The 24,513-nt window shown below is 57.2% G+C and overlaps 1 protein-coding gene across 2 annotated transcripts; it reads right to left on the reverse strand.

The window, feature by feature from the left end:
- Positions 1 to 1,049: 1,049 nt before the first annotated feature.
- On the reverse strand, positions 1,050 to 21,546 carry MCM5 (minichromosome maintenance complex component 5). Of its 2 annotated transcripts, none has more exons than XM_046013918.1 (18): positions 21,465 to 21,546; positions 21,077 to 21,251; positions 19,158 to 19,284; positions 18,949 to 19,077; positions 16,383 to 16,555; positions 14,315 to 14,470; positions 12,428 to 12,594; positions 11,927 to 12,098; positions 10,868 to 10,979; positions 9,404 to 9,547; positions 8,976 to 9,041; positions 8,570 to 8,746; positions 7,831 to 7,943; positions 6,545 to 6,673; positions 5,428 to 5,570; positions 3,424 to 3,551; positions 2,376 to 2,484; positions 1,050 to 2,309 (listed from the first exon to the last, which is right to left on the reverse strand). In XM_046013918.1, the coding sequence occupies exons 1-17, from the start codon at positions 21,538 to 21,540 to the stop codon at positions 2,383 to 2,385; spliced, it is 2,289 nt and encodes a 762-aa protein (XP_045869874.1). In that variant the 5' UTR covers positions 21,541 to 21,546; the 3' UTR covers positions 1,050 to 2,309; positions 2,376 to 2,382. The 2 variants fall into 2 exon arrangements, with proteins under 2 accessions (XP_045869874.1, XP_045869873.1); XM_046013917.1 differs by having other exon boundaries at positions 1,050 to 2,272; positions 2,339 to 2,484.
- Between the last annotated feature and the right edge of the window lie 2,967 nt (positions 21,547 to 24,513).

Here is a 24,513-nt window from a genome sequence, read left to right on the forward strand (position 1 = left end):
GTAAAGTGCCACCCAGCTGACAAATGTGGGAGGACAGAGCCACCATCTTGCAGTCTCCGCGGCGGGGCACGAACCATCACAGGTGAGACCCCAGGAGAATACACTCCCGGGACAAAGATCCCTCTCCACCGCCCGGTGACACAAGCTCCCGCTGGGGGGTTAAAGCTTCCTTCCCCCCCCTGCACCCCCGAACAGAGGAACAGAAGAACCGGCTCTGCAGCGGACACCGCCGCCCACGTCTGCACCTGCAGGAGATGAAAGGGGCAGAGGGCCCGGAAGCGCTCGCAGCGACCAAGAGCTGCTCGAAAGTTCTCTAAATTACCAAAGAAGAAAGGGCTTTGAGCATATGAGTGCATCAGAGGAAAACTGATTTAGCTCCTCTCATCTCTCCATTTCCTGGAACCGGGGAGAAGGAAAGAGCCTGAAGCAGCTGGAAATTGCCGCGCACGCTCTGGTGACAACAATGACCGCACTCCTGCATCCAGGTTTCAGGCTTGCTTTTGGAAGATCACACAGCCGACGCTGAGGTCATGGCTGGCTTCATTTTTACGTGGTGATTATTTATAAATACTTCATCTGCTCATAATTTATTAGAAGAGTTGTTTTTTAAATTTTATTTATTTGACAGAGAGAAATCACAACTAGGCAGAGGCAGGCAGAGAGGGAGAAGCAGGCTCCCCGCGGAGCAGAGAGCCCGATGTGGGGCTCGATCCCAGGACCCTGAGATCATGACCTGAGCCGAGGGCAGAGGCTTTAACCCACTGAGCCACCCAGGCGCCCCTAGAATAGAATTTTTAATACATTTGAATACTTATGTTTTGCTTGAGGCTCTGTATTTCTAAATGCACCTTAAATATCAAGTATTTCATTTCACTGACTTTAATTTCATGAATTCTACCCTCATATTGGTCAAAATAGGGGCACCTGGGTGGCTCAGTCACTTAAGCCTCTGCCTTTGGGTTAGGTCACAGTCCCTCGGTCCTGGGATCGAGCCTCATGTTGGCCTCCCTGCTCAGCGGGGAGCCTGCTTCTCCCTCTTGCTCTGACCCTCCCCCACTGAGCTCTCATTCTCTCAAATGAATAAATAAAATTTTTTAAAAATGAAATAGGTCAGAGAAAGAAAAATATCGTAAGATCTCACATATGGATTTTTTTTTAGAGAAAAAAACCCCTCAACAGACATAGACAACACATGGATGGCTGCCAGAAGTGGGGTGGGGAGTGGGCGAAATGGGAGAACGGGGTCAAAGGGGCACACTTGCTATGCAATACGTCAGCTGTGGGGACGTAATGCCCCTTGTGAAAAGCTGCTAAGAGAAATTTAAGTTCCCATCACAAGAGGGAAAAAAAAAACCTGTGGTGACAGATGTTAACAAGACCCAAGCGAAAAAAAAAGGGGGGGGGGTGGGGCAAAACTGAAGGCATATCCTCAGGCCCAGAGAAGCCTAGTGCCAGAACCAAGGCCACACAGCTGTGGGTGGCCCCCCAGGAGCAAACCAACCAGTCCACAGAATCCCGGAACCTTCACTCTGAGCGACTTTGCTCTAAGGCCTCGGGGGGAACATAGGTCCCCAAATCCCAAACGCCACGGGAGTCTCATCACACGGCCCCGTCCTTCCCGGGCACTCTGCCGCCACTCACCCTAAACACAGCCCTGCAAAGCAGGGGCGCCGTCCCTTTACAGAAGGGGAAACTGAGGGTGAACCAGCCAGCCCGAGGCGAATGCACGCCCCTGCCACCACCCCGCCCGGCCGCTGCAGCACAGCCGAGGCCGCCAACCGTCCCCGCTCTCTGGGGCATTTCCACGCAGGCCTGGTCCGCGGGCATCGTCACTACTGCCAGGTGTGAGAAATGGGCCGCAGCGGCCCCACGGACCAGAGAGAACGCAGTCGCCTCACCCAGGAGCCGAGCAGCCGATGCGGGTGGGAAACCCCGCTGGGCCGGCCGCAAGGCTGGTCCTGCCCCCACACCCACTCCGCAGGGACAGCATGACGGGGGCAGCCACAGGCTCCCCAGCGCGGAGCCCACAGCGTGCGCACACACCACGGCTTTATTATTTCCACAACCTTCCAAAGCATCTGTCCTGGCCCTGCCCAGAAGCAGACGCCCAGAGGCAGGGAGGCAGCCAGATTGGGGGGGGCCGTACCCCCGAGGGGCAGTCCATGTCGGGGGCGGGGAGACAGAGGACAGCACCGCTGGGGATGGGGTGCTGCGAGGGGGGTGTTGAGGGGCAGCGCTCGGGGCTGGTAGGGGACGCGCAGGAGGCCCAGGGGCGTCCACGGGGCGGTCCGGGCGCGTCCACGGGGCGGTCCGGGTGCGTCCACGGGGCGGTCCGGGCGCGTCCACGGGGCGGTCCGGGCGCGTCCACGGGGCGGCCAGGGCTCACTTGAGGCGGTAGAGGACCTTGCGCTGCAGGCGATGCTGGATCTCGCCGCGCCGCAGCATGAGCTGCAGGACCTTGTGGACGGCGTGCTCCGGGTATTTCTGCGGACACGAGGCCAGATGCAGGAGCGAGCCTCCCCAGCGGCTCCCCGACACCCCTCCAGCTCACCCGCTGGGCCCTCCTACCCTCCCTGCTCCCAGAGAACATTCTGGCCTACAAAAGGCCTTCACATCCGTCTCTGTGGCTCCTAAGAAGAGCTCACACGTCCTCGGCCCCCATAGCACAGCAGGCACCGCTGTGTACATGAACTCCCATCCTCCCCGAGCGGCTAGTACAGGGATGATTCCCGTGCTACAGGGGAGCTGAGGCTCAGAGAGGTGAAGTCACTTGCTCAAAGTCACACAGCAAGTAAATGGCAGAGCTGGGACTTCATCGGAGTCCACCTTACTCCGGAACCCAACCTCCTGACGCCCTGAACTTCTCTAAGCCTCGGTCTGCAGGCCTGCAGAATGGGCGCGGTCCGACCTACTGCATGAAACTAAAGATTGCAGCAAGATGACGGCCGTGAAGAACAGCGAAAACCAGAAACTGGTGGGCTGTTCCTGTGGCTTTTGAGACCACAAGTTCTCCATAGCATCTAGAAAGTCCCAGTCCTCTCTCTGCGATCAAGAGCACTGTCCTCCAGGAGCAGGACAGCTCACCCTCCTGGCTCTGCCCCCGCCCCCATGCCCATACAAGCCAGGCAGTGGGGGAAGGGATCAATGGGAAGGGCTGGGGGGAGCCTGGCTGTGGACACCAGCACCCTGTCCTCTGCCCTAATGGGACAGAAAACTGCCTGCTCCCCACACTGAAGCAGTCCCTAGAGGACAAATGACAGGGACAGGTCCAGGATAAGGACAGCCACCCCAGCCCCAACTCAGGCCTGTGTGTTGAGCCGCAGGACACGGCTGCCCATTAGGTGGGAAGCAGGCTCCAGGAGCAAGCAGGAGACACCCCCTCCCCAACCCCAGCCCAGCCCCCAGACCCCATGGCAGGCCCACCTGCTTGGTGAAGTCCTGGATGATGCTGTGCTCGGACACCTGGGAGCCAATGGCAAAACGGCGCTTAAGCTGCTTCTCGATTCGGCTCAGCATCTCCTGGTCCTCCTGGCTGGTAAAGCCCTCCACCCCTGTGGACAGAGGGAGGAACGGGTGGGAACGGGGTACCAGGGATCTCAGTCGGCCCATGGTGGGACGGACGCCTGGAGAGACAAGGCCCCTGAGCCAAGAAAGATGGCTCAGAAGAAAACTTCAACGAGAAAAAGAAACACCTCAAAGAAAAGAACAGCATGTGGGGGGCTGCGCAGGCCTGAGCAGAGAGCTCAGCAGAGCCCTGAAGCCAGGGCACGAGGCAAACCTGTGCAGAGGGACGCCCCAGGCAGAGGGAACGGCAGGCACAAAGCATGGAGGTAGAAACCCACCCAGGGGCTGATGACGTGGCTAGGGACCGGGGTCCGCTCCGATCCCTAGGCCACAGCATGGGTTTGGGTTTGATTCTGGGGGAGCAGCCAGTGGAGGGCTCTGCAGAGAGACAGGATCTGACTTTGTGCAAACACTGGTAACACAGGGCCCCCCTCTGGCTGGTCAGGCAGCAGGGACAAAGTTCCAGAAGATCTCGGAGAGCTGAAGCCACTGGTGACACAGGATGGGGAGGTGGGGGGGCGCGGGGGACTGCCCCGGAGGCCACATCTGCACGGTGCCCCAAGGAGCCCAGGCAAGTGCGAGGCTCCTGACTTCCAACTACTGCTGTAGGGTGAGTCTCTCCTGCTGACCAACACCTACAGACGCCTTGGGTTTCCGCTAAAGAGAGGGCGGGGCATGGTCAGCGAAGCCACTGGGATGAACTTCAAGGCTCCAGGTTGAAAGGGGTCTGTCTGCAAAGGCAAACTCCTACACAGCCTACAAGGCCCAACTAAAATTCCATTGTCCCAAATCACACCTGACCTCTGTGCATCAGCATCCCAGAGAACTCTCCATTACCAAATGTCTCAAGAGACAGAAATCCCCTTCAGGGCAGAGATTGGCTTCACCAACACGAGGTTGGGAGTGATCAGGTCCCTCCCACCGCCAAAGGTACCAGCCACACTGGCCCTCGAACCTGCCAAGCCTGCTATCTCCTTGGAGGCATGGCACCGAGCCCTCCCTCTACCTAGAGCATTCTCTACACCGCGACCCCCCACCTCCACAGAACCTAATGTCCTCATTTCACACAACTGCCTCTTGACCACCCCCGACCACCCCTGACAGAGAGGCATCCTGTCCTCCAACACACCTGTCCTACTAGAATCCCCACCCCTACTTCTGACTGCCTGAACCTGATCTATCTGCCTTTGTTGTCTCTCCCCCCATTCAGAATGAGAGGCCCACAAGGCAGACACTTGGAGATGTGTTTCCTCTTAGCCCCAACACCTAGAATGGTGTCTGGCAAATACCACACCCCACAGGGTGAAGGGAGGAATCTATCCCAGGAGAGCCTGGCACACAGTCAGTGCTCCAGAAAAATCTGCTGGAAGGCCGAGCCTGAGGCAGGCAGCGGGACTGACAGCAGTTTGACCCACACTGGCCTGCGGGTCAAGAGATCCGCATTCTAGCTAAGCGAATGGCACCACGAACAGGCCTCCGAGTGTCCGTCTTACTTCGAAGTGCCCAGCTGGCTTCTAGAAGGCAGCCGGAAGTCAAAGGAGGGAAAGAGCTTTGGAAGCGCTCGAAGCGCTCATGAGCTCACAAGCAGGAGTGCTGGTGTTCTCAGACAACAAAATCACAGTCCGTAATAACTGACGGGGTCAAGTCGGTTGTGTGCAAGAGTCTAGAAGAGAAACTGTGCTTCTCTTCTGGGAGGAAATGGCTGTGGGGAGAAAAGGGAGGTGGGCGGGAAGGGGTGGTTCTGACCACCGAGAGGAAGCTCAGAGACGCTGGGCAACTGCACAGAAGCAACAAATGCTCCAGGCCTCCGGGATGCTGCCTGGCCCCCCGGGACCCTCAGCCTGTGCCGCCGTGCCTGCTCACCTGACAGAGTGCCGGACAAGGCAGCGTCCAGCGTGGACACCTGGAAGAGCCGCAGAGCCTCCTCCACGTCGGCCTCCGTGGCGAAGGGCTGCAGCTTCATCTTGCTGAGGGCCTCCGCGATGCGCACGATGGCCTCCAGCTGCCTGCACAGGAGCAACGGGGCGGCCTCAGTTCACTCCCTGCCCCTACCCGCACCACGTCGGGGAGGTGCCTGCCCAGGGTAGGAAGGCCAAAGGGGAGACTGCCTGCGGTCCCCATGACCCATCTTCCCTTCCTCCTCGGTAACAGAACCAATTCTGACTCTAGCACATGGCACCCAGCTAAAAGACATTTCCCAGCCTCTCCTACATCTAGATGTGTCTAGGTGACTAAGGTGTAGCCAAGAAATTCCAAGGTCAAAGTTTTGTGGCGATTTCAGCAAATGTCCTGAAAAGATAGGCCCTTCTTCTCCTTCCTCACCTGTCACCTGGAATACAGAGGTGAGGGCTGCAGTTCCAGCAGCCATCTTGGACTAGGAGAACAAACCTGAGATGCCAGTGACCCTGAGAAGCCATCACATCAGTCCTGGACCACCTACCCTCAAACATCCTTTGCTTACTCAACTCTATTTGGGGTCTCCATCACATACAGCCAGATTCACTTCTAACGCATCAGCGCTGGAGGCAGGATGCAGCCTACCAGGTAGGTCCCAGCCCCCCAGTCACTATATTCTGTGTAAACTCACAAGAATAAATGAAGAACTATGACAACTGAGATCCAAACAAGAAAAGCAATTTCCCTGCAGTCACACAATAGGCCAGAGTCTAGACCCAGGGCTCATAACTCCCATAACTGGACACCTCCCCTCACCCTCAGGCTTCCCTGCAATGAGGGAAGCCAGACAAAATTCACAAAACAGGGTTTCAGGTTTTCTCAGCCATAAAACAAGCCAAGAAATGCATGTAGTCAGGGAGGCCACTGTTTATACTCCCCAAAGCCTCCGCGACCCACAGCCCATCTTATGGGCCTGCACTGGAGTTAGCAAGGGGCCCCCGCCCCGGGCTTGCTGGGCACATCCTGCTTTGTAACCTGGGCTGTCCGGCCCAGCTGGGTCCGGGCCCTGCACGCGCCCGCTCACCGCACGGTGATGGGGATGTTGGAGCGGCGGTCGAGGTCCCTCTCGTGCTGACGGGCTCCACTCCGCATCATGATGTACCGGTTTTTCAGCTTCTCTGCGGCCTCTGCCGACAGTCGGGGGCCACACTTCCTGCAGGATGTGAGGAGCTGCTGTTACAAGGCTAGGAAGCACTCAGGGGGCACCCACCGTGTCCCCCAACCACATGACAATCACTCATTCAGGGGAATGCTTAGATCACCTAATCCCACCCTCATCCTGAGGATGGGAAGACCGAGGCCAGAAAGAGGGAGCGACTCCCCAAGGTCACCCAGGACCTGGCGTCAAGGTGGGGCAAGACACACCTGGGCCCAAGCCCCTGACGACAGGGCCATAAGGACCTCGGAACCGAGAGGAGCACCCAGGACTGCTGGGTGCTGCACCGCTCAGCACTCCCAAGGAGGGGGTGAGTTCAGGACCTACCCGACTACAGCGCCTCACTTCCCACTGGAGGGGCCCTCGAAGAGTCCCCGCCCTCAGGTTTTACCTCCAACAAGAGCCAACTAAGGGCACTTACAGGTTCTCAGCCCTGTAGTTAACAGCCCAGCCTCTGGAGCCGGGTCCCTGGGTTCAAATCCTGGCTCTGCTACTGCCCACTTGGGACCCTGGACGAGTCGCTTAACCTTTCCTTTCCCCACTTCTCTGCCTCAGGCCCAACTGCAGAACGGCTAACTACAGCACCTCCAAGGCTTCGGGACAGGGCGAAAGCTCATTTACACAGGAAACGCTCAGAGGAACGCCAAGCACAGAACGGGGACTACATGCACAATCACCATTACAATCTGTGAGAGAAGCCAGACCAGAAGTCGCAGCCACCATTTCCTGAATGTTCCTCAGGGCAGGGCTCTGCCGAGCTCTCAACCTCTGTGCAATCCTCACGAAAACCTAGGCCTGTGCCAGTCCAGGAACGCAAGGCTCAGAGGTCCCCTGACTCGCCCTAGGTCACATGGTGGGAGCAGACGTTACCCAGAGCCCACGTCCACAACGTCCGCACTGCACTGCCTCCCTGCACGGGACAGTCCTGGGGGTCTGCAAGACCTTCTAGCTCCTACATCCCCGTTACAGCCATGGGGAACTGAGGCCAAGAACCACAGAGTGACCTATGCAAGGTCAGAAAGGAGCAGAGCTAAAAGCCGAAGAAGAGCCTCATCTCAGGCCCCTTGTGTGAGAAGCAGGCCCGGGCTTCAGGGTTCTCTCCCCCAGGAGAGCCGGGCCACCCCAATCCCGCAGGGCCAAAGTCCAGGACTCACGCTCGACAGTAGGCAATGAACTTCTTCAGCTTGGCCAGGTCAACCTCACCCTCCACGGCCTGGGTCTGGGTCAGTGCACTCACGTGCAGAGTGATGACGTGTTTGGCCAGCATCTGGTGGAGCCAAGGGCACACTGGGTCAGCCCACAGGCCCCCCTGAGCCTGGTCCCCACACAGAAGTTGCACAGGCAGGGCGGGGGAGCTGGTAGGGCCAGAACTCCCCCCACTTTCCTTGTGAGCGGTGAATTGAGTCAACAAAATCCCCCAGCTGCCAAGGCCTTATTTGCCCCCGTGAAGACAGCGGCCGCCTGAGAACAAGCCTCCAGCAAGAGAGGCAGAGCAGAGGGGCAGAAAGAGAGCTCTGGTGACACCAGCCCCCGGATGTGGGTGGGCCTCGCACCTCTAGGCCTGCCCATCGCACAAGCCGTTCCGTTCCTTCCAGAGACGTCCCGACTGGAGCTGGGGTTCTAACCCTTGCAAAGGCCAACTCCCTTGTGTCACATACAACGGGCTGAGCCCAGGGAGAGAGTAATTTCCCCGACTGCACAGCCCAGGCAGGAGGCAGGACTCCAGACCCCTAGACCAGCGTTCCTTGCAGGCCGCAGACACCGCACCCCCACCCCGGCTGCCCACTAACAGGAAAGACTCTTGCCAGGCAGGACTTTGGGCCAAGCCCCTTGTATGCCCTCCCCCAGAGCTCTGGGCCTGACTCCCATGGCCCCAGCTTGCTCCAGACGTACCACATCCCTCTCCTCGTTGTGCTCGTCCTTGACAATGAAGATCATGTCAAAGCGGGACAAGATGGTGGGCATAAAGTCGATGTTGTCCTCCCCCTTCGTCTCATCCCAGCGACCGAACACCGAGTTGGCAGCAGCCAGGACAGAGCAGCGGGAGTTGAGGGTGGTGGTGATCCCAGCCTGAGAGGGGGATGGGGAGCAGACAACAGAGATGAGAACCCGGGCGCACGTCTCTCCCGCATGTACACGCGCACAGGCCGGCGGCTGCAGCCAGCAGACACCAGGGCAAACAGAAAAACGAGCCCCAGCCTGGGGTGCTCAGGGGCAGCCGGAGGCTGGAGCCTGATCACAGCCCCGGGCAGCACCCTCGGCGTGGCTGGGCCAGGAGGGACAGCAGCCACGCACACACCTTGGCTATAGAGATGGTCTGCTGCTCCATGGCCTCGTGGATCGCCACTCGGTCATCTTCCCGCATCTGTGTGGGGCAGAGACGTGTGTGAGCACCAGGTGATGGGGCGGGGGAGTGGGACAGCAAGAAAACTACAGCAGCAACCAACCCTAAGTCCCGACTCTACGTCTGGCCCACAGCAAGAACCAGGCGGCCTCTTGCCCTGGTGACAATGAGCCGTGTGGGCTTGGCTCTCCTCTCCCCTCTCCATATGGGGAAACTGAGGCTCAGAGGCTCAACTACTTCCTTCTAGTGACAGGCCCAGGACCGAATACCAGTCTCTAAGTCAGAGATGTTTTCTGTGGTCCCAGCCCAGGAGGCCAGGCCTCCAGCCCCAGAACCCCAAGGAACCACCCACTTTTCGGCCCCCACCTCGCCGTCAGACCCACCTTGTCAAACTCGTCAATACAGACAACCCCACCGTCGGCCAGGACCATGGCTCCGCCTTCCATGATGAAGTTCCTCGACGAGGGGTCCCTCATCACCGAGGCCGTCAGTCCGGCCGCGCTGCTGCCTTTCCCAGAGGTGTACACCTGGGGCGGGGGGATGTCAGGACACAACCCAGCTCCAGCTCCTTGCCCTGACCCCAGTGAGTCAAGAGGCCAGACTGATGTGGCTCGCCCAAGGTCACACATCCAAGCTGGCTGTGGAGCTGGGAATAGAACCCGTGTGCCTCCCTTTGGGTGGGAAGGCGGCCCCGGGCACCAGCCTGGCCTGGAGGCTCTCCCCGGGGCGGGGGGCGCGGGTTGTCCACGTCCAGGATCATCTGAGCCCCATCATGGCCCTGTGAAGTAGCACTCAGGGGCCCAGCTCACAGAGGAGCGGACTCTGGCCCCGGGCAGATGCATGCCACACTCCTAGGGGGCCTGAGGGCTGGGCTGTGCACTCCTGACTCCAAGAGGAAGCCTGCCCCACCCTAGTACCCTGTCGTCTTTGTACAGAGCTGCATGCCACAAGCTGCCACCATGGCAAGTCCAGCGTGAGGGGGGCTTTGAGTACAAAATACACACGCTTCCAAGGTCAGTACTTAACGAAAGAGAACGTAAAGTACACTGTGGTGTTTTCTATATTAAGCTACAGACTAAGACAGTAAGACTAGATAAAACATTAAAATTAATTTCACGCGCTCCCTTTAGTTTTTCACCAGGGCTGCCAGGAAACCGGAAACCACCCCGCGGCCCACAGAGTAGCGCCCGTGGGTCTCTAGCATGCGACTGCGGCACGCCGGGCACGTCTGACCCCCAGACCATATTCCCCCACACAGCCCCTCCTGCCAGGTCATCTTCGCCCCACTCTGAGCCCCCAGACCCACGGATCACTGCACAGAGGACCCCACCTACCACACACTTGGGGTCAAATCCCTGCACTTGCACGTACTTGGGGTGGGACCCTGGGCAAGACTGAGGTTTTCTGTACCCCAGTTTCCTCCTTTATTAAAGGGGTCACAGCAGCCACTGCACAGAGAACGCAGCATTAGGCCAGTACATCTACGCAGTGGACTGCAAGCAGTGCCTGGCCCCTGATCTTCGTGTGATGACCAACATCACGATTCAGCAGGTGGATGAATGGAGTCTCAGGGAGAAGATGGGGGAACGCGCTCAAGGTCTGCAAGCTAGCCACTGGCCAGGCCGAGACCCAAAGCCCCCGCTGCCTCTGAGGCCGCAGTCCACCCGTTGCCCCAAACTGCCCCACATCCGCTGGTCCCCTTCCTCCTCTCTGTGCCGTCCTGACCCGCAGGCAAGAGGAATGAGGAAGAGGCCCTGTGAGCTGGCCCACTGAGGACCAGGTAGCCCGGGCTGCAGCCTGTCTTCCTAAGGGGCAGCCGAGCAGAGTGGCGTGTCCCAGGCACTCACCCCGATGGGAGAACACTTCTCCACGAACTTCAGCAGCTGCGACTTGGCTGTCCCCGGGTCCCCTAGCATCAGCAGGTTGATGTCTCCTCGGCGGGTGAGTCCGTCGGGGAGCCTGGGAGAGGACAGGCAGGTGGTCCAGGCTGGGACTCAGGCTGGGCACAGGGCAGGCTGGCAGTCGGCCCCACAACCTGCATCTCGAGCCTGTAAGCCGCGGGCAGGCAGGGGCTCTGGACTGGGACCCTCGTTAACAGCAGTGCCCCCTAGCCTCACCTGTGGTTGACAAGGGAGGGAACTTGCCTCCAGGCCACGGATGGTCAAGGGTAGGGCATTCAGGGCCGGGCCACACATGGTAAGGGTCTGATCTAACGGCCCTGGTGGCTGGAAAGGAAGAGGGGGGGACCCCAGCATGTGCGAAAGGCACCAGTGGGCAGGATCCTGGCCCCACTGATGGGGCCTCTCGGGAAGTCCGTTTCGCTCTCCATGCCTCCACTGCCTGACCTCCAGAGCGGGCTTGGTCAGAGCTTCCTCTGAGGGTGACTATGAGGACTGGGTGGGTGTTGGACACATGAAAGTGCCTGCAAGAGGCCCCAGTAAGTGGTAGCTGCTGGTAACGTTACCTTCCCTGGCTCTGCTGCTTCCTAGTTTCAAGAGCACGCGTGCTGTCCTGCAAGGGCTGGGTTCTCACCTGCCCTGTTCCACGGAAGCTTGGGTCTAGAGAGGTGGTGTCTCTCATCCAAGGCCACACAGGAAAAAGGGGCAGAGACTTAATCTCTGGTCTCCAGTCTCCAAGCTCAGAGCTCTCCCCACTGCATCTGCTGGCCCCCCTCCTTCCCCTGCCCAGCCTACCTCTACTTTGGTTAAGGGGATCCCTCTGGGTAGGAAAGCATGGATTAGCCATTAGGTGACAGCAAGCCTGGGAGCTGGGGAAGGGGCCTGGGAGTAGCAGGCGAGGCTGAGGATCCCGGGAAAATGAGAACATTCGAGTCCTGACCGTCCACGGCTATCCCCCATGGGTAAGTCACTCTCCCCTCCCCAGATCTGGCGGGACTGAGCCCCTACCTCTTTCGGGAACCCCCAAACAGCAGGCAGGCGATGGCCTTCTTCATGTCTGTGCCCCCGAAGATGGATGGAGCGATGCTCTTGGAGATGACTTCATAGACATTGGGGAGGGCGGCCAGGCGCCGGAACTCCTCCTCTTCCTGGGGGGTCACAGCCCCGGCGAAGCTGCGGCCTGGGTGGGCCAGGGAAGGAGCGTACATGAGTGCTGTGTGAGGCAGACCCCGGCCAGCCAGTCCGGGGCCCCCGTAGGGCAGGGCCTCAGAGCCCAGATGGCATAAGCCTGGGGAGACAGAGCCCAGGTCTCCCTGCCAGGAGTGGGCCTGTGCTCGAGGTCCAGTGAGTGAGGGAAAGGGGGAGTGTAGGGGGGTGTGAGGAGCTGGACGGGCAGATCGTAGAGGCGCTCAGGGACGGGGGGACGGGGAGACCAGGAGGCCTGACCATAACCTTGGAGAGAGACGGCCCAGGACACAGCACAGCCAGAGCCCCAAAGCCCAAACTCACCAGAGCCATCTGTGTCCACCTGGATGCCCAGGACACGGACGTAGGCGCTCCGGATGCCCACGCCCACCCTGTCACGGCCCCTGTTGGAGGTCAGGCCAAACTTCTTGATGGAGTAGATGCCCATGATGGTGACCCTGTTCCCAGGGACGACCTTGTCACACAGGTACCTGAGGAGACAGGGAGGAGAGAGGAACAAAGATGAGAGACTGTTGGGGACCCTCTCACCCACTGTCACCCTCACGCTCCACCTTAGCACAGATACTCCAGATCTCTCCATCCCTCGGGGCCCCCCGCTCCAAGTGCGCATCGCTCAGCTGCCTGCGGGATGGTGCTGAGCACCTTCGGTTGTGGAGCTGGCCTGACCCTTCCCTGCCCGCAAGGGCTCTTCTGTTTTGACAGCTAGGGCGCCAGGGAGGCTCGGTGCTGGCTCACCCCAGCCTTCAGAAGCCGCATCCCTATCTGCTGCCAGACTCGCCACAGGGGTCCTCTTGGCCACCTCAGGGGAAGGGGTGTCCAAGGGGTATCCAAGGATGTCCTTGTCCTCCTTAGGCCCTCCGGCCTCTCTGCAAGGGCCTCCCCCCTCCATTTCTGCCTCTTCGGGGCTCCACGGGCTCGGGCACATCCTGCCTCTGGACATCTACATTCTCTTTGCAAAACTAAGACAATGAAACAAGGAGTCTCCAAGCGCTCCAGTGAAAACCAGTGTGGCACAGAGGGGACGCTGGGGCATGCACGTGTCTGCACTCTGCCACTTAGAAGCTGTGTGACCTCAAAGAAGTCACCGCACCTCTCTGAGATTGGAGAAGTAGTGGGGCAGTGATAACATGATCGGACCTGCTCAAGTCTCATGGGATCATGGGAGGAAACAGACCCAAATGTGCTTTATGTGCCAGAGTCACACCCCACAAAGGAGCACCACTGTCGCACTCACTGACCCCAAGAGGATTCTAAGGCGCCCCTGCCCATGCACCACTGTTTTTATTTTTCCTCTTCTGTTTTTTAGAGAGAGAAGAGAAGAGAGTACCTTAAGCAGGCTCCACGCCCAGTGCAAAGCCCGAGAGGGGGCTTGATCTCACAACCCTGAGATCATGGCCTGAGCTGAAATCAGGAGTCAGTCACTTAACTGAGCCTCCCAGGTGCCCCTTCCCATACGCCCCCCTCTTAAGCCTGGGTTAGACTATTTGCAGAATAACCTAACGAACACCAAACTCTTAATTCCTATTAAGGACCTATACGAAACGTGTGCATTTTCCAATTACCATCTTTGGCAACCTGTCTAGAGATTAAAGACGGTCATGAAGCCCATTTTACTGGTAAGGAAAGCAAGGCTTCGCCAGCTCACGGTAACTTGCTCCAGTCAGTCCTCTACAAGTTTCCACCGTCACTGACCAAGTTAACAAAACCTAGGGATTCACTCCTCGGAAAAACATGCAGCAAAGAACACCAGCATGCACATCCAGGTGCAGAACCGCGGTCACATCTCCAAGCCTTCCTCCCAGGTGGCCGCGAGGGGACCGGACTCTAGCCGGGCACCTCTCCTCCTTCCCAACTACTCTGCAAAATCCATGGAAGAATGTCATCAGAAGGCGCGGGTGGGGCGGGGGCGCCAGGCGGGCAGAGGCTCTCCGAGTGGCAGGGACCCTCCCCTCTCGGAAAGGCCCAGGCTCCAAGCTCATGTAGCCATCAGCCTCTCAGAGTTCCAGGGAGTTCTGGAACTGCAGAGCAGAAGCTACGTGCCCTTGCAGATTCCAGGACCACCGAGGAAGCAGAAACATATAACAAGCCATCTTCTCCTCCCACCGTGCCTCAGCCTGGGCCACTGGCCCCCAGACGCCCAGCCCCACTCCCACCTCCTGCCCCGCCCCACACCCGCACCCCCTGCTTCACCTGTCGCAGTAGAGCTGCATGTGTCTGGGCATCTCGCCGTGAGGCACGGCATCAGGCAGCTCCTGCAGCTTGAGGGTCTGGAAGTCCACACACCTGCACTTGTCAGGCATGATAAAATACGGGTCCAGGGGACACTTGGGGCGCCCAGCCTGATCCCTGTACAGAAGGAGAAGAAAGGGTCGCAGAGCTCCCCGGAGAACCCAAAGCCCAGGGAGTCCATCCCAGGAGCTGGGGACAAGATCTGGCTGGGAGCAAGTTAAGGGTCTCCACAATAAGCTGGACAAGGCCCTCACAAGGAGCACAGCTCTGTGGGGGACCACGAACCAGATCAGGAATGGGGAGGTCTGCTCCAGCCTGGGCTCCACCCTTAACTTATGGGACACAGCCAAGTCACACTCTCAACCCCACGAGGGTCTCAGTGTCCCCACAGGTACAGAGGCTGAATCACCAATGACCTTACAAAACCCCATTCAAATCCCAGGATCTCTTGGTGAGGGTCTGGGCACCTAGAGACCATTCTCAGGGTCCAAGCCTCTTTTTACCTCCATGTTAGCAAGTCATGGTTCAATTACTATAGCAGCATTCCAGCAAAGCACCTACTACGTGCCAGACACCATTCTACGGGCCGAGGACATAGCAGGGAACCAAAGTCCCTGCTCTTACACAGCTCACGTTCTAGTCAGGGGCCAAGGGAGACTGAAAAAGCCAGCTGGTAAATGGCTGCATGACAGAATGACAGCAGTGCCCCACGCTGTCGGGTAGGTGGGGAAGAGGCGTCGGGTATGTGTGTACCGAGTGTAAGATGGAGGACCTGGGAGGAACTTCTGGGAGGTGACGTAAGAGAAAGCTGATGGAACTGAGAACAAGGACTGCAGAGGTCAGAGGGAGAATGTTCGGGGCAGAGGAAATAGCACATTCAAAGGCCCTGTGCCAGCAAAGTGCTGCTCAGTGATCCCAGGAACAGAGGGAGGCTGGGCCTAAAGAGAGGGAGGAGGACCGTGGAGGGCCATGCGGGCCTGGACAGAGCCTGAATTTGGGTGACATGGAAATGATTAGGTCACCTGCAGGGCAAAGTGTCACCAGCTGTGATGCGGAGAACAGACTAGTGGACGAGGGTGGGCTTGGGAGATCACGCCTCCAGGTGAGACAGAAGAGCATGAAGCAAGGCAGCCATGCCAGGTGGTGAGAAAGAGTGTGATTCTCTACGTGCAAGCTCAGCAGCAGAGCCAAAATGACTTCTCAGCTATCTAGACGGAAATAGGAGGAAACACTCTAGAAACCAAGGACTTGGGCCTGAGCACCTGAAAAATCGGTGCTTCCATCGGGGGTGCAGGAGAGGGGCGGCGGAAGGGCAGATCTGGGCGTGGGATGGAGGTCAGATCTATGCGGGGTGCCTGCCACCTACATGGGGGCATCTGGCCAGCAGCCGGATCTGACCCCGGAGAGTTCAGGGGAGACACACAGGTGAGAGTCCTTTGTACATGGACTGTATTTAAAGTCCAAGACCACACAGGGAGAGAGTGGAGAAAAAAAGCAGTACGGCTAAGCCCTGGGGCACTGCCACATTTAGGTCAGAAAGCTGAGGGGGACCAGCAGAGGCCAAGGAACAGCCTGAGAGAAGGGGTGGGCCCTTCAGGTCAAGGTGAAGATCGCTTCCTGCAAGGGGCCAGAGAGCAAACGCTGAGCTGTAGGGGCGGAGGCCATCTGCTCTCTGCCTCTGCAGTGCACACACGGTCGGTGGCAATTGTCCACGCGTGAGCACGCCCTGTTCCTGGGCCAGCTGCCCCAGCAAGCCAGTGTGCCTTAGAAGACTCCAGCAGACTCATTCTCCTGCACTGCTTTTCCCTCCCAACCCTGGGTTCCCCGCCAAAGGGTGCCTGGGCAGCCTGGTGGCCACGCACGGAACTCGCCCACAGAGGACACCGTCCCCGAGCCCCTGTGTGTGGGGCTGTGCCACTCCCGTGAGGCAGGCCCCAAGCTGCACGCCGGCCCTCCCCCTGCCCAGCTCGCCCCCACCAGCCACCCCATCCCCCCTGACCAGGCGCGGGGCCCAGCAAGGCCCACTCACGTGTTGCACTTCCTAGGCAGGGCGTAGCCCTCCAGGCCGGGGCGCAAGGCGATGTTGCTGAGCGTGTTGCGGCAGCTCCGGCACTGGATGGAGATGCGGGTAGCCTTGGCGCGGACCCCGGACGCCGAGATGACGATACCAGGGATCTTCACCAGGTGCGCCATCAGGTCCGACTGCAACAGAGCCACCGACAGCACGGTTGGTTCGAGGGAGATAGGGACAGTGGGGATTAGGGTAAAAATCTCTTTTTCTGGAGCACCCGGCTCAGTAGGAGAATATGTGACTCTTGATCTCAGGGTCTCGAGTTCAAGCCCCACAGTGGGCATGGAGCCTACTTAAAGAAAAAAGAAACACATTTCTAGAAAATCTCTTCTTCTAATGTATGCTAAAGCATTTAGGGATAAAGTGGCACTTCTGTAATTTCCGTAAAATTTAGCAAGGGCCCCAGGGAAGTTCAGTCAGTTAAGCATCTGACTTCAGCTCAGGTCATGATCTTGGAGTCTTGGGATTGAGCCCCATATCAGGCTCCACAATCACTAGGGACAGTCTGCTTCTCCCCCTCCCTCTGCCCCTTCCCCCTTTCATGGGTATGTGCTAGCTCTCTCTCTCAAAAATAAGTAAAAATCTTTTTAAAAAATTAAAATATAGTGCTTTACCAAAAAAAAAAAAGAAAGAGAGAGAGAGAAAGAAAGAAAGGGAGGGAAGAAGGAAGAAAGAAAGAAAAATAGCAAATCAGGCAAAATGTTAACAACTAAACCCAGGTAAAAATATGTAAGAATCCTTACACTATTCTATTTCCAAGTGTAATTTTCCATAAGACAAAAAAATAAATAAGTTCCTTTCCTCACTTTCTTCCCATTCCCAGTGGCTCCTCTAGGACAGGCAGGCTATGGGTTCGTGCTGGCACCCCCTCCACAGCCTGGGACATGGAGGGCAGAGAAGGAAGGAGGCTGGCCCCCTCTGCGGTATGTGAGGGCAGGCAGGCCCGCTGCCATGACCCGGGGCTGGAGCCACCATGGAGCATGTTTTTTCGTTGTTTTTTTAGAGCAAAGCTACAAAGCTGCAGGTGTCCTGGAACCAGGATCCCGAGCTGGAAAGGACAGCGGTTGCCTCAGCCCCTCCAAGCCATCCTGACAAATGATCCTTCTCGAGAGGCTCTTCCCCAATCACGGGGAAGCCATCAGCTGAAACAGGCCGTTCACTGTGTCCTCCAACGAGTCTGAGGGTAGGAAGCATGTCCCTGGGGGGAGCTGAGGCTTGGCTCCCTAATTAAACAGCTGCCCCCACAAAACGGGTCCAATGCCACATCCACAGAGAGGCAAATGCGTGCCACTGAGCTGGATTCCAAACATCGTTACAAGGCCCCTCCCTGGTGCTGGGAAGAGAGAAAGCTAACAAGCTGCAGAGCTCACCAGCCTGCTTCTGGAACAGACCTGCCATCGTGCGAGCCAAAGGTAGCTTCACAGGGGCTCCAAAAGAGCTGCAGAATGTGGGGACATAAGCAAAGTCCAGAGTATGGCCCTCTGAGTGCAATGTGTGACGAGGAGGCACCATTAGCTAAATGGGTGACACCCAGACCCCACTGCAGAGTGTTCCCACCACCACCCACCTCCCTCGTTCTCTTTTCTTCATGACTATACACGGCTCCTGAAGCCATCTCAACCTCCCTTACCTGGTTCTCCCACCATAAGCTCCATGAAAAGCCAAGTCCCATCTGTTATAGTGAGGGTCTAGCCCCGATCCTGGAGCGAAGCAGCCTTTAGTATTTGTCAATTAAAACAAATAAACACCCAGGGTACCCCTGGGTGGCTTAGCCAGTTGGACGAATGACTTGGTTTCAGCTCAGGGTCAGGTCATGATCGAATCTCACTTGGAGCTCCGTGCTGAGTGGGGAGTCTAGTGTGCTTGTCTCCCTCCCTTGTTCCTCCTACACTCACGCTCCCTTGCACTCACTCTTGAATAAATAAATAAAATCTTTAAGAAAACAAACACCTGGATGACAGACTGGCTTTGCCAACCCCTCCTGCTTCCTATCACTCTTCAGCCGCATTGGCTGTCCTTCAACATGGCCTTGAATGTGTACCATGCCCAACTCGCCACTCAGGCTTTGCATGGGCTATACTCGGCCTCCCTGGAACGTTCTTTGTACCGTCTGCCCCCTCAAGTGGTTCTCCACCAAGAAAGCCTTCTCCGTCCTTCCCAGAGGGCTACCCCCCTGATTTCTTCCACGGCACTTCTGATCATCTACAACCATCACGGGTGATATTCACTGGTTTACTCAAGGTCCCCCCACTCCCACACCTCCTGGGGGGATATAAAGTTCACAAGAACAGGAACTTGGTGTTTAGTTCAACATTGTTTCTCCATGGTCCAACTCAACGCCTAGCCCACGAAAGGAGCTCACTTGTTCAGTGGGTTAATTATACCAAGGAAGAAACAGGCTCAGAGAGGTCGAGCGAGCTGCTCAGGGTCACACAGCTCGCACTCTGGTCTGCCTGTGTCCGAAGCTCCTAAACACCACGCAGCAGCCACTGTCACGCTCCGACCGGTCTCTGAGTGGACCCACCTTGAGACTACGAATGCTGGATGGGCTGGCATCCGACTTGAGCATGACCTGAATGTCCTGGAGCACCTCGTCGCCTGCGGGCCGGGGCCGAGTCACCTCATCAGCCACCTCCTTGGCAGCTTCCTCTAGCTGGAGAAGAGGAAGGTGACAACTGTTGGTGACCAGAGCGGGACCAGCCCTGGGGAACTCAGGGATGGGGTCCCACTCACCAGCTGCAAGTGCTCGGCCGGCTGCTTGTACAAGTAGTCGGCCAGGTCCTCGTCGAAGCTGGCCAGGTCCTCCATCTCCACTTCGACCCAGTACTCCCCCAGATTGTAATGGCGCTTGAGCTCATCCCTGGCATGGGCAGGTGACAGGATGGGGGTGGGGTGCAGAGCAGAGGAAATCAACACTGGCTGAGGTACACCTGCACCCCACATCGCCCACACCATTGCCAACCGCTCCCCCCACCCCGCTCCTTTCTGCTCTTCCCAACCACCCATGGAGGTCCACGCGGCTCTATGCTGTAACCCTGCAGAGGCTCCCTACCCCCCAGAGGGGTGTCCTCCAAAAACAGCCCCACGGAAGCAGTCCACCAGATGCTGAGAGAGATCTCCACACCAAAGACAGGGCTGCGTGCACAGGTCGGTTTGGGAGACTCAGTTCTTTCCCTGCAGGACCCTTTGGAGCTTTTTACTTTCTCTCAGAGACTAACAAAGCTCAAACTTGGGAGGCCACAGATAGCAGCGACCGTGTCTGTCTTATCAACCACCAGATGGGACTTTGTTTACAGAGCATCCCATGGGACTACTGTCCCCAAACACACTTAGGGACCCCGGGTCTATGCTATGCAGAGCCCTCTCCGCAGCCTCATCTCAGACCTTATCCCTTTCAACCTTATGGCCCAGAGCCACAAGAAACGGCCACCCTGAACTGGAAAGCACCCTACTATAACAGCCGACCCATTCCTCTCCACCCACAAGCGCAACTGCTCCTATCGGAAACGCAGTCCACACCCGAAACTCTTTCCTCAGCCGAGGGTCATCTTGGGCTCCTCTGGAAGCCTCCCTCACTCCCCTTTTACATTCCTCCTTTGAGGCAACTGTCACCTTGTGATTTATCTCTTGACCTCTATGCCTTGCCCCCGCTGACTTAGGAGCTTCGCTGACCTATGAGCTTCTGAAGAACAAGCAGCAGGGAGTCTTCTCATCTTTCTACCTCAATGCCTCGCACAATGCCTGGCACACACATGGTCAATGTCAGCGGGCACATGAATAAATAGGAGGCAGGACCACTGGCATCCATTTACTGAGGACACAGAGAGTCCGTTACTTGGAAGTCAATCAGCTAATCACTGGCCACGCCCAAGCCACAGAGACCCGCGAATTCACCTTCTCCGCATTTTAAAGTGCTAGGGATAGAGGCTGGGTCTACCAGGATTTGGTGTGATGCCATGGGTTAGACAATGACTAAGAGCAGGTTCAGCGGGTAGCCGGCACCTGAACAGTGCCTGGCCGACGACAGGGGCTGATCGGCAGAAGCGGCAAGATTGGAACGAACGCCTAAGTGAAATAAATCCGGACGACTGGGGCGCCTGGGTGGCTCAGCGGGTTAAAGCCTCGGCTTTCGGCTCGGGTCATGGTCCCAGGGTCCTGGGATTGGGCCCCGGATCGGGCTCTCTACTCAACAGGGAGCCTGCCTGCCTCTCTGCCTACTTGTGATCTCTGTCTGACAAATAAATAAAATCTTTAAAAAAAAAAAAAAAAATCCGGACGACCAGCTTCACCTTCTGCACACACAGAGAACTTGAGTCTAGGGGGCATCACAAACGCAGACCACAGGAAAACAAGAGGAAGTCAACAGCCAGTCCTGGATAAAGAACCAAACGCCCCCAAGAAGTTCCAGGTGGTTGTAAGGGGCCCACTCAACAGATGCTCACTCAAAAGTTAACTTCAGGTATAAACTTTACAAAACCCAAATGTCACACGGGTGCGGCTGGGACCCGGATCCTCCCACCTGGGACAGGCCCCATCCCCGCTCTAGGACAGCGGACGGCACTGGGTGCAGACGCGTGTTCGCACTGGGTCCGTGCGCTCCACGCCGGCCGGTCTGCACGCCCACCTTCCCTCCGGCCCGCCCCCGCCCGCACCTGTATTTGAAGGTGAAGCCGGTGCGGTCGGTGCCCACTCGGTACTGCCGCAGAAACTCCTTGAAGCGCCTCTGCAGCTGCGACTTGCGGGCCTGCCCCTCGTCGGCCGCGGTGTCCCCCCCGAAGCTGTCGCTGTAGAAGATGCCGGGGTCGTCGAAGCCCGACATGACTGCGCCTGGCGCGGGCACAAACAGCTGAAGCAGGCCGGGGACGGCGGCGCGCGGCCTGGGCTCAGGGGCCCGGAGGTTCGGTTCCGAACGCGGGGCTCGGGGCCCCCGGCCCTGCCAGAACAGACCCTGCCCACCCTGCCGCGCCCTCAAGTGCGGACGCCAACACACTCCCAGCCCACCACCCCCCAGCGGACCCGCCGGTCTCACCTCCCACTTACCGCACTCCCGGTACCCGGTACAGAAGAACCTCCACCCTCTGCCGCCAAGTTTCGCGGGAAAAACCAGACGCCGCATTCGGGCGCCGCAGCCGCTGCGCCCCGATTGGCTCGCCGGGGTCCCGCAGCCAGCGATTGGACCGCTCCGCGCCCGCGAGCACCGCCTCCCAGGCCGGCTGCCAGAGCGGATTGGCTGCGGGGCGCATGACGTCATGTCCCTGGCCTCCTTCCGGGCTCCATTTTGCAGGCCTGACAATTTGGCGCGAAACTTCTGACCCGGGAGGGAGCGGCGGTTCCGCGTGGGGCGGACGCAAAGATGGCGGAGGGGCGGCCTTCTCTCCTGGGCGGCGAGCACTTGCGAGGGCTTGTCCTCGAGGCTTTTTACAAGTATTCCGAGAAAATGACCGCCTGCAGACCCGGGCCCTGGAAGACCTGAGGGTTCAGAAGCCGTCGCTCCCGGCGGAAGCCCGCTGCCCCCTGCGCCGAGTCCTCCCTGTCACACACCCTCTGACCGCTGGGGATGGGTCAGAAATAAGTCCCCACGGGCCCGAAACTGGCCCATCCTTGGGACTCCAGGATGTTTCCTTAGACCCAAAAAGTGATACCTTTTGGGGGCTCCTGGGTGGCTCAGTGGTTTAAGCTGCTGCCTTCGGCTCAGGTCATGATCCCAGGGTCCTGGGATCGAGTCCGGCATCGGGCTCTCTGCTCGGCAGGGAGCCTGTTTCCTCCTCTCTCTCTGCCTGCCTCTCTGCCTATTTGTGATCTCTGTCAAATAAATAAATAAAATCTTAAAAAAAAAAAAAGTGATACCTTTTTTCGTTGTTGAAGACCTCTCATTACTTGACAGTGCTTAAAATCTGCGAAAATTCACCAGATACCTAACCCGGCTGGAAAAACGGGAAGATTTGGCAAAACTTGGCGTTCTCCAGCAGCAACGAGGGCTGCGTAATCTCTTCCCTTTTTCATTCCCACCCTCCAGGAGGAACAACTGGAAATAACTTTTTATTCTCTTTGCCACAGTCACGGAAACATATTCACGGGGAGTATGTAAAATACGTGTATTTTTAATTAAAAAAAAAAAAGAAAAGAATCTGGCACTTAATTTTCTCAGTAATACCTTATGGAGGTTCCCCTGAGGACAGAACAGATTTAACTCGTTCTATTATTATTTTTATTATTTTTTATTTTTTTAGTATTCTCTACACCCGACTTGGGATTCAAACTGAGGATCCGGAAATTAAGAGTTACATGCGTGGGGCGCCTGGGTGGCTCAGTGGGTTGAAGCCTCTGCCTTCAGCTCAGGTCATGATCCTAGGGTCCTGGGATTGAGCCCCCAATCAGGCTCTCTGCTCAGCAGGAAGCCTGCTTCCTCCTCTCTCTCTCTCTCTGCCTGCCTGTCTGCCTACTTGTGATCTCTGCCAAATAAATAAACAAAATCTTTAAAAAAAAAAAGAGTTGCATGCGTCTGGGACAGAGCCAGGCGCCCAGCTCATCCTATCTAACAGCTATAGATTCTCCCTAGTGGGAATAGAATACAGACTATTTCGCCATTTTCCTATTAGTACAATCAAGGTGGTTTGTTTCTCTGCCTCTCCCCTCCCTCCTTTCCTTTCGTTATCACTGCAGAGAATGAAGGAGGGCGTCCCTTTCTCGGGAAGCTGGAAAGCAGGCCTAGGGTGGGAAGAGCTCCAGCCATCTGCATGCCTGCTCTTGGCAAACCTCGTCTCATCACCTGTGGCTCCTGGGCCTGGTGGCTCTTTGGAATCTCTCAGGGAACTTTTCACCGCCGGGATTCCAGAGTCCTGCCCCAGGTCTCCAGACTCAGCAGGTCTCAGGGTGGGGCCCCGAGATCCCCCAGTGATTCTGATGCCACCACGCACACACTGGCATTTAGACACCCCCGGGGCCCTCCACCGGCTGTGGGAGGTAGATGTATTACTTCTGTCTTGCCAGTGAACAAAAAGAGACAAGTCACTTGTCCAAAGTTCCAGACCTGGTGACAAAGCCAGGACTGGGCACAACGCTCTCCTGACTCCCAGTCCTCGGATATTAGTGGTGCTGAGGAGAGGCTTGGTCTTCTGCTTTCCCACCTACACCTTCAGGGAGGGGTTTTCACTTGCCCCAATTGGGAAGCTGCACTATTAATATTTCAGTGGCTTTCATGACTTGGGGGGAGGGGGAACGTGGGGTTTTGGAGGTGTACAGACCTGGTTTAAATCCATCCTGCCCCCCAGAGTGGTAGCACCCCTCACAGGCTTGCTGCGAGGATTAAACGAGGGGACACAGGTGAAGTGACTCATACAGCACAAAAATCACTTCGCAAAAATCACAAACCCCCGATCAGCCTCATTTCCTGATAGGACCTAATCTAATGGTACTATGGTAATGGTACCATGTTGGCATTTTACCTGCCAGTCATTTGCTTCTCAAGACAGGCAGGTGAGGTAGGTCTCACTGTATTCATGCTACAGGTGACAGAACGGAGCCCCCGCAAGGTTAATAACTAACCTCAAAGGCAGAGCTACAAAGCAGAGTGGCAGGAATTGGAACCAGGGATCTCACAGGAGCCCCAAAGATTCACGGGAGCAACTGCGTCAATTTTATCCCAGCATCGGCTCATTTCAGCCCAGCAGGGCAATACCATTCTCAGTAAAGCCGAGTTTGCATCACACAAGGCCCAACATGAAGATTCACACACCAGCTTCCTAATGCTCACCCCTCACATTCTCAGAACAGAGACCAACCTCCGAAACTGGTCCCTTTCTACTCCTACCCAGGAATATTCAAGAGACAAGCGGGGTAAAGTTCAGCTCCCCAAGGGTAACAGAGCCCAAGAAAAACACTTCAGGTTACTATCAGGCACTGGAGTTTATTATTTCACACAAAAGTTAGAGGCCAAGGCCACAGTGATGTTAAACACCTCCCTCCCCCCCACCCCACCCCCAAACCCACCCCGACTCTGCTATAAAAACGGAACATAACAAAACACCACAGCTCAGGTGCAGCCAAGAACAAAGAGTGGCTCCAACAAAAACAAGACAGACACAAGACA

This window comes from Meles meles, chromosome 7 (assembly GCF_922984935.1).
Source record: "Meles meles chromosome 7, mMelMel3.1 paternal haplotype, whole genome shotgun sequence".
NCBI classification, from domain to species: Eukaryota; Metazoa; Chordata; class Mammalia; order Carnivora; family Mustelidae; genus Meles; species Meles meles.

Excerpts from the sequence above, each read along its gene's own strand:
- MCM5 (XM_046013918.1), bottom strand. The coding sequence starts at position 21,540 with ATGCGGCGTCTGGTTTTTCCCGCGAAACTTGGCGGCAGAGGGTGGAGG. Across the intron at positions 10,980-11,926 it reads TTTGGGGGTTCCCGAAAGAG|GCTCCCCGACGGACTCACCC; the intron begins GTAGGGGCTCAG and ends GTCCTCTCCCAG. Across the intron at positions 2,485-3,423 it reads TCCAGGACTTCACCAAGCAG|AAATACCCGGAGCACGCCGT; the intron begins GTGGGCCTGCCA and ends TCGTGTCCGCAG.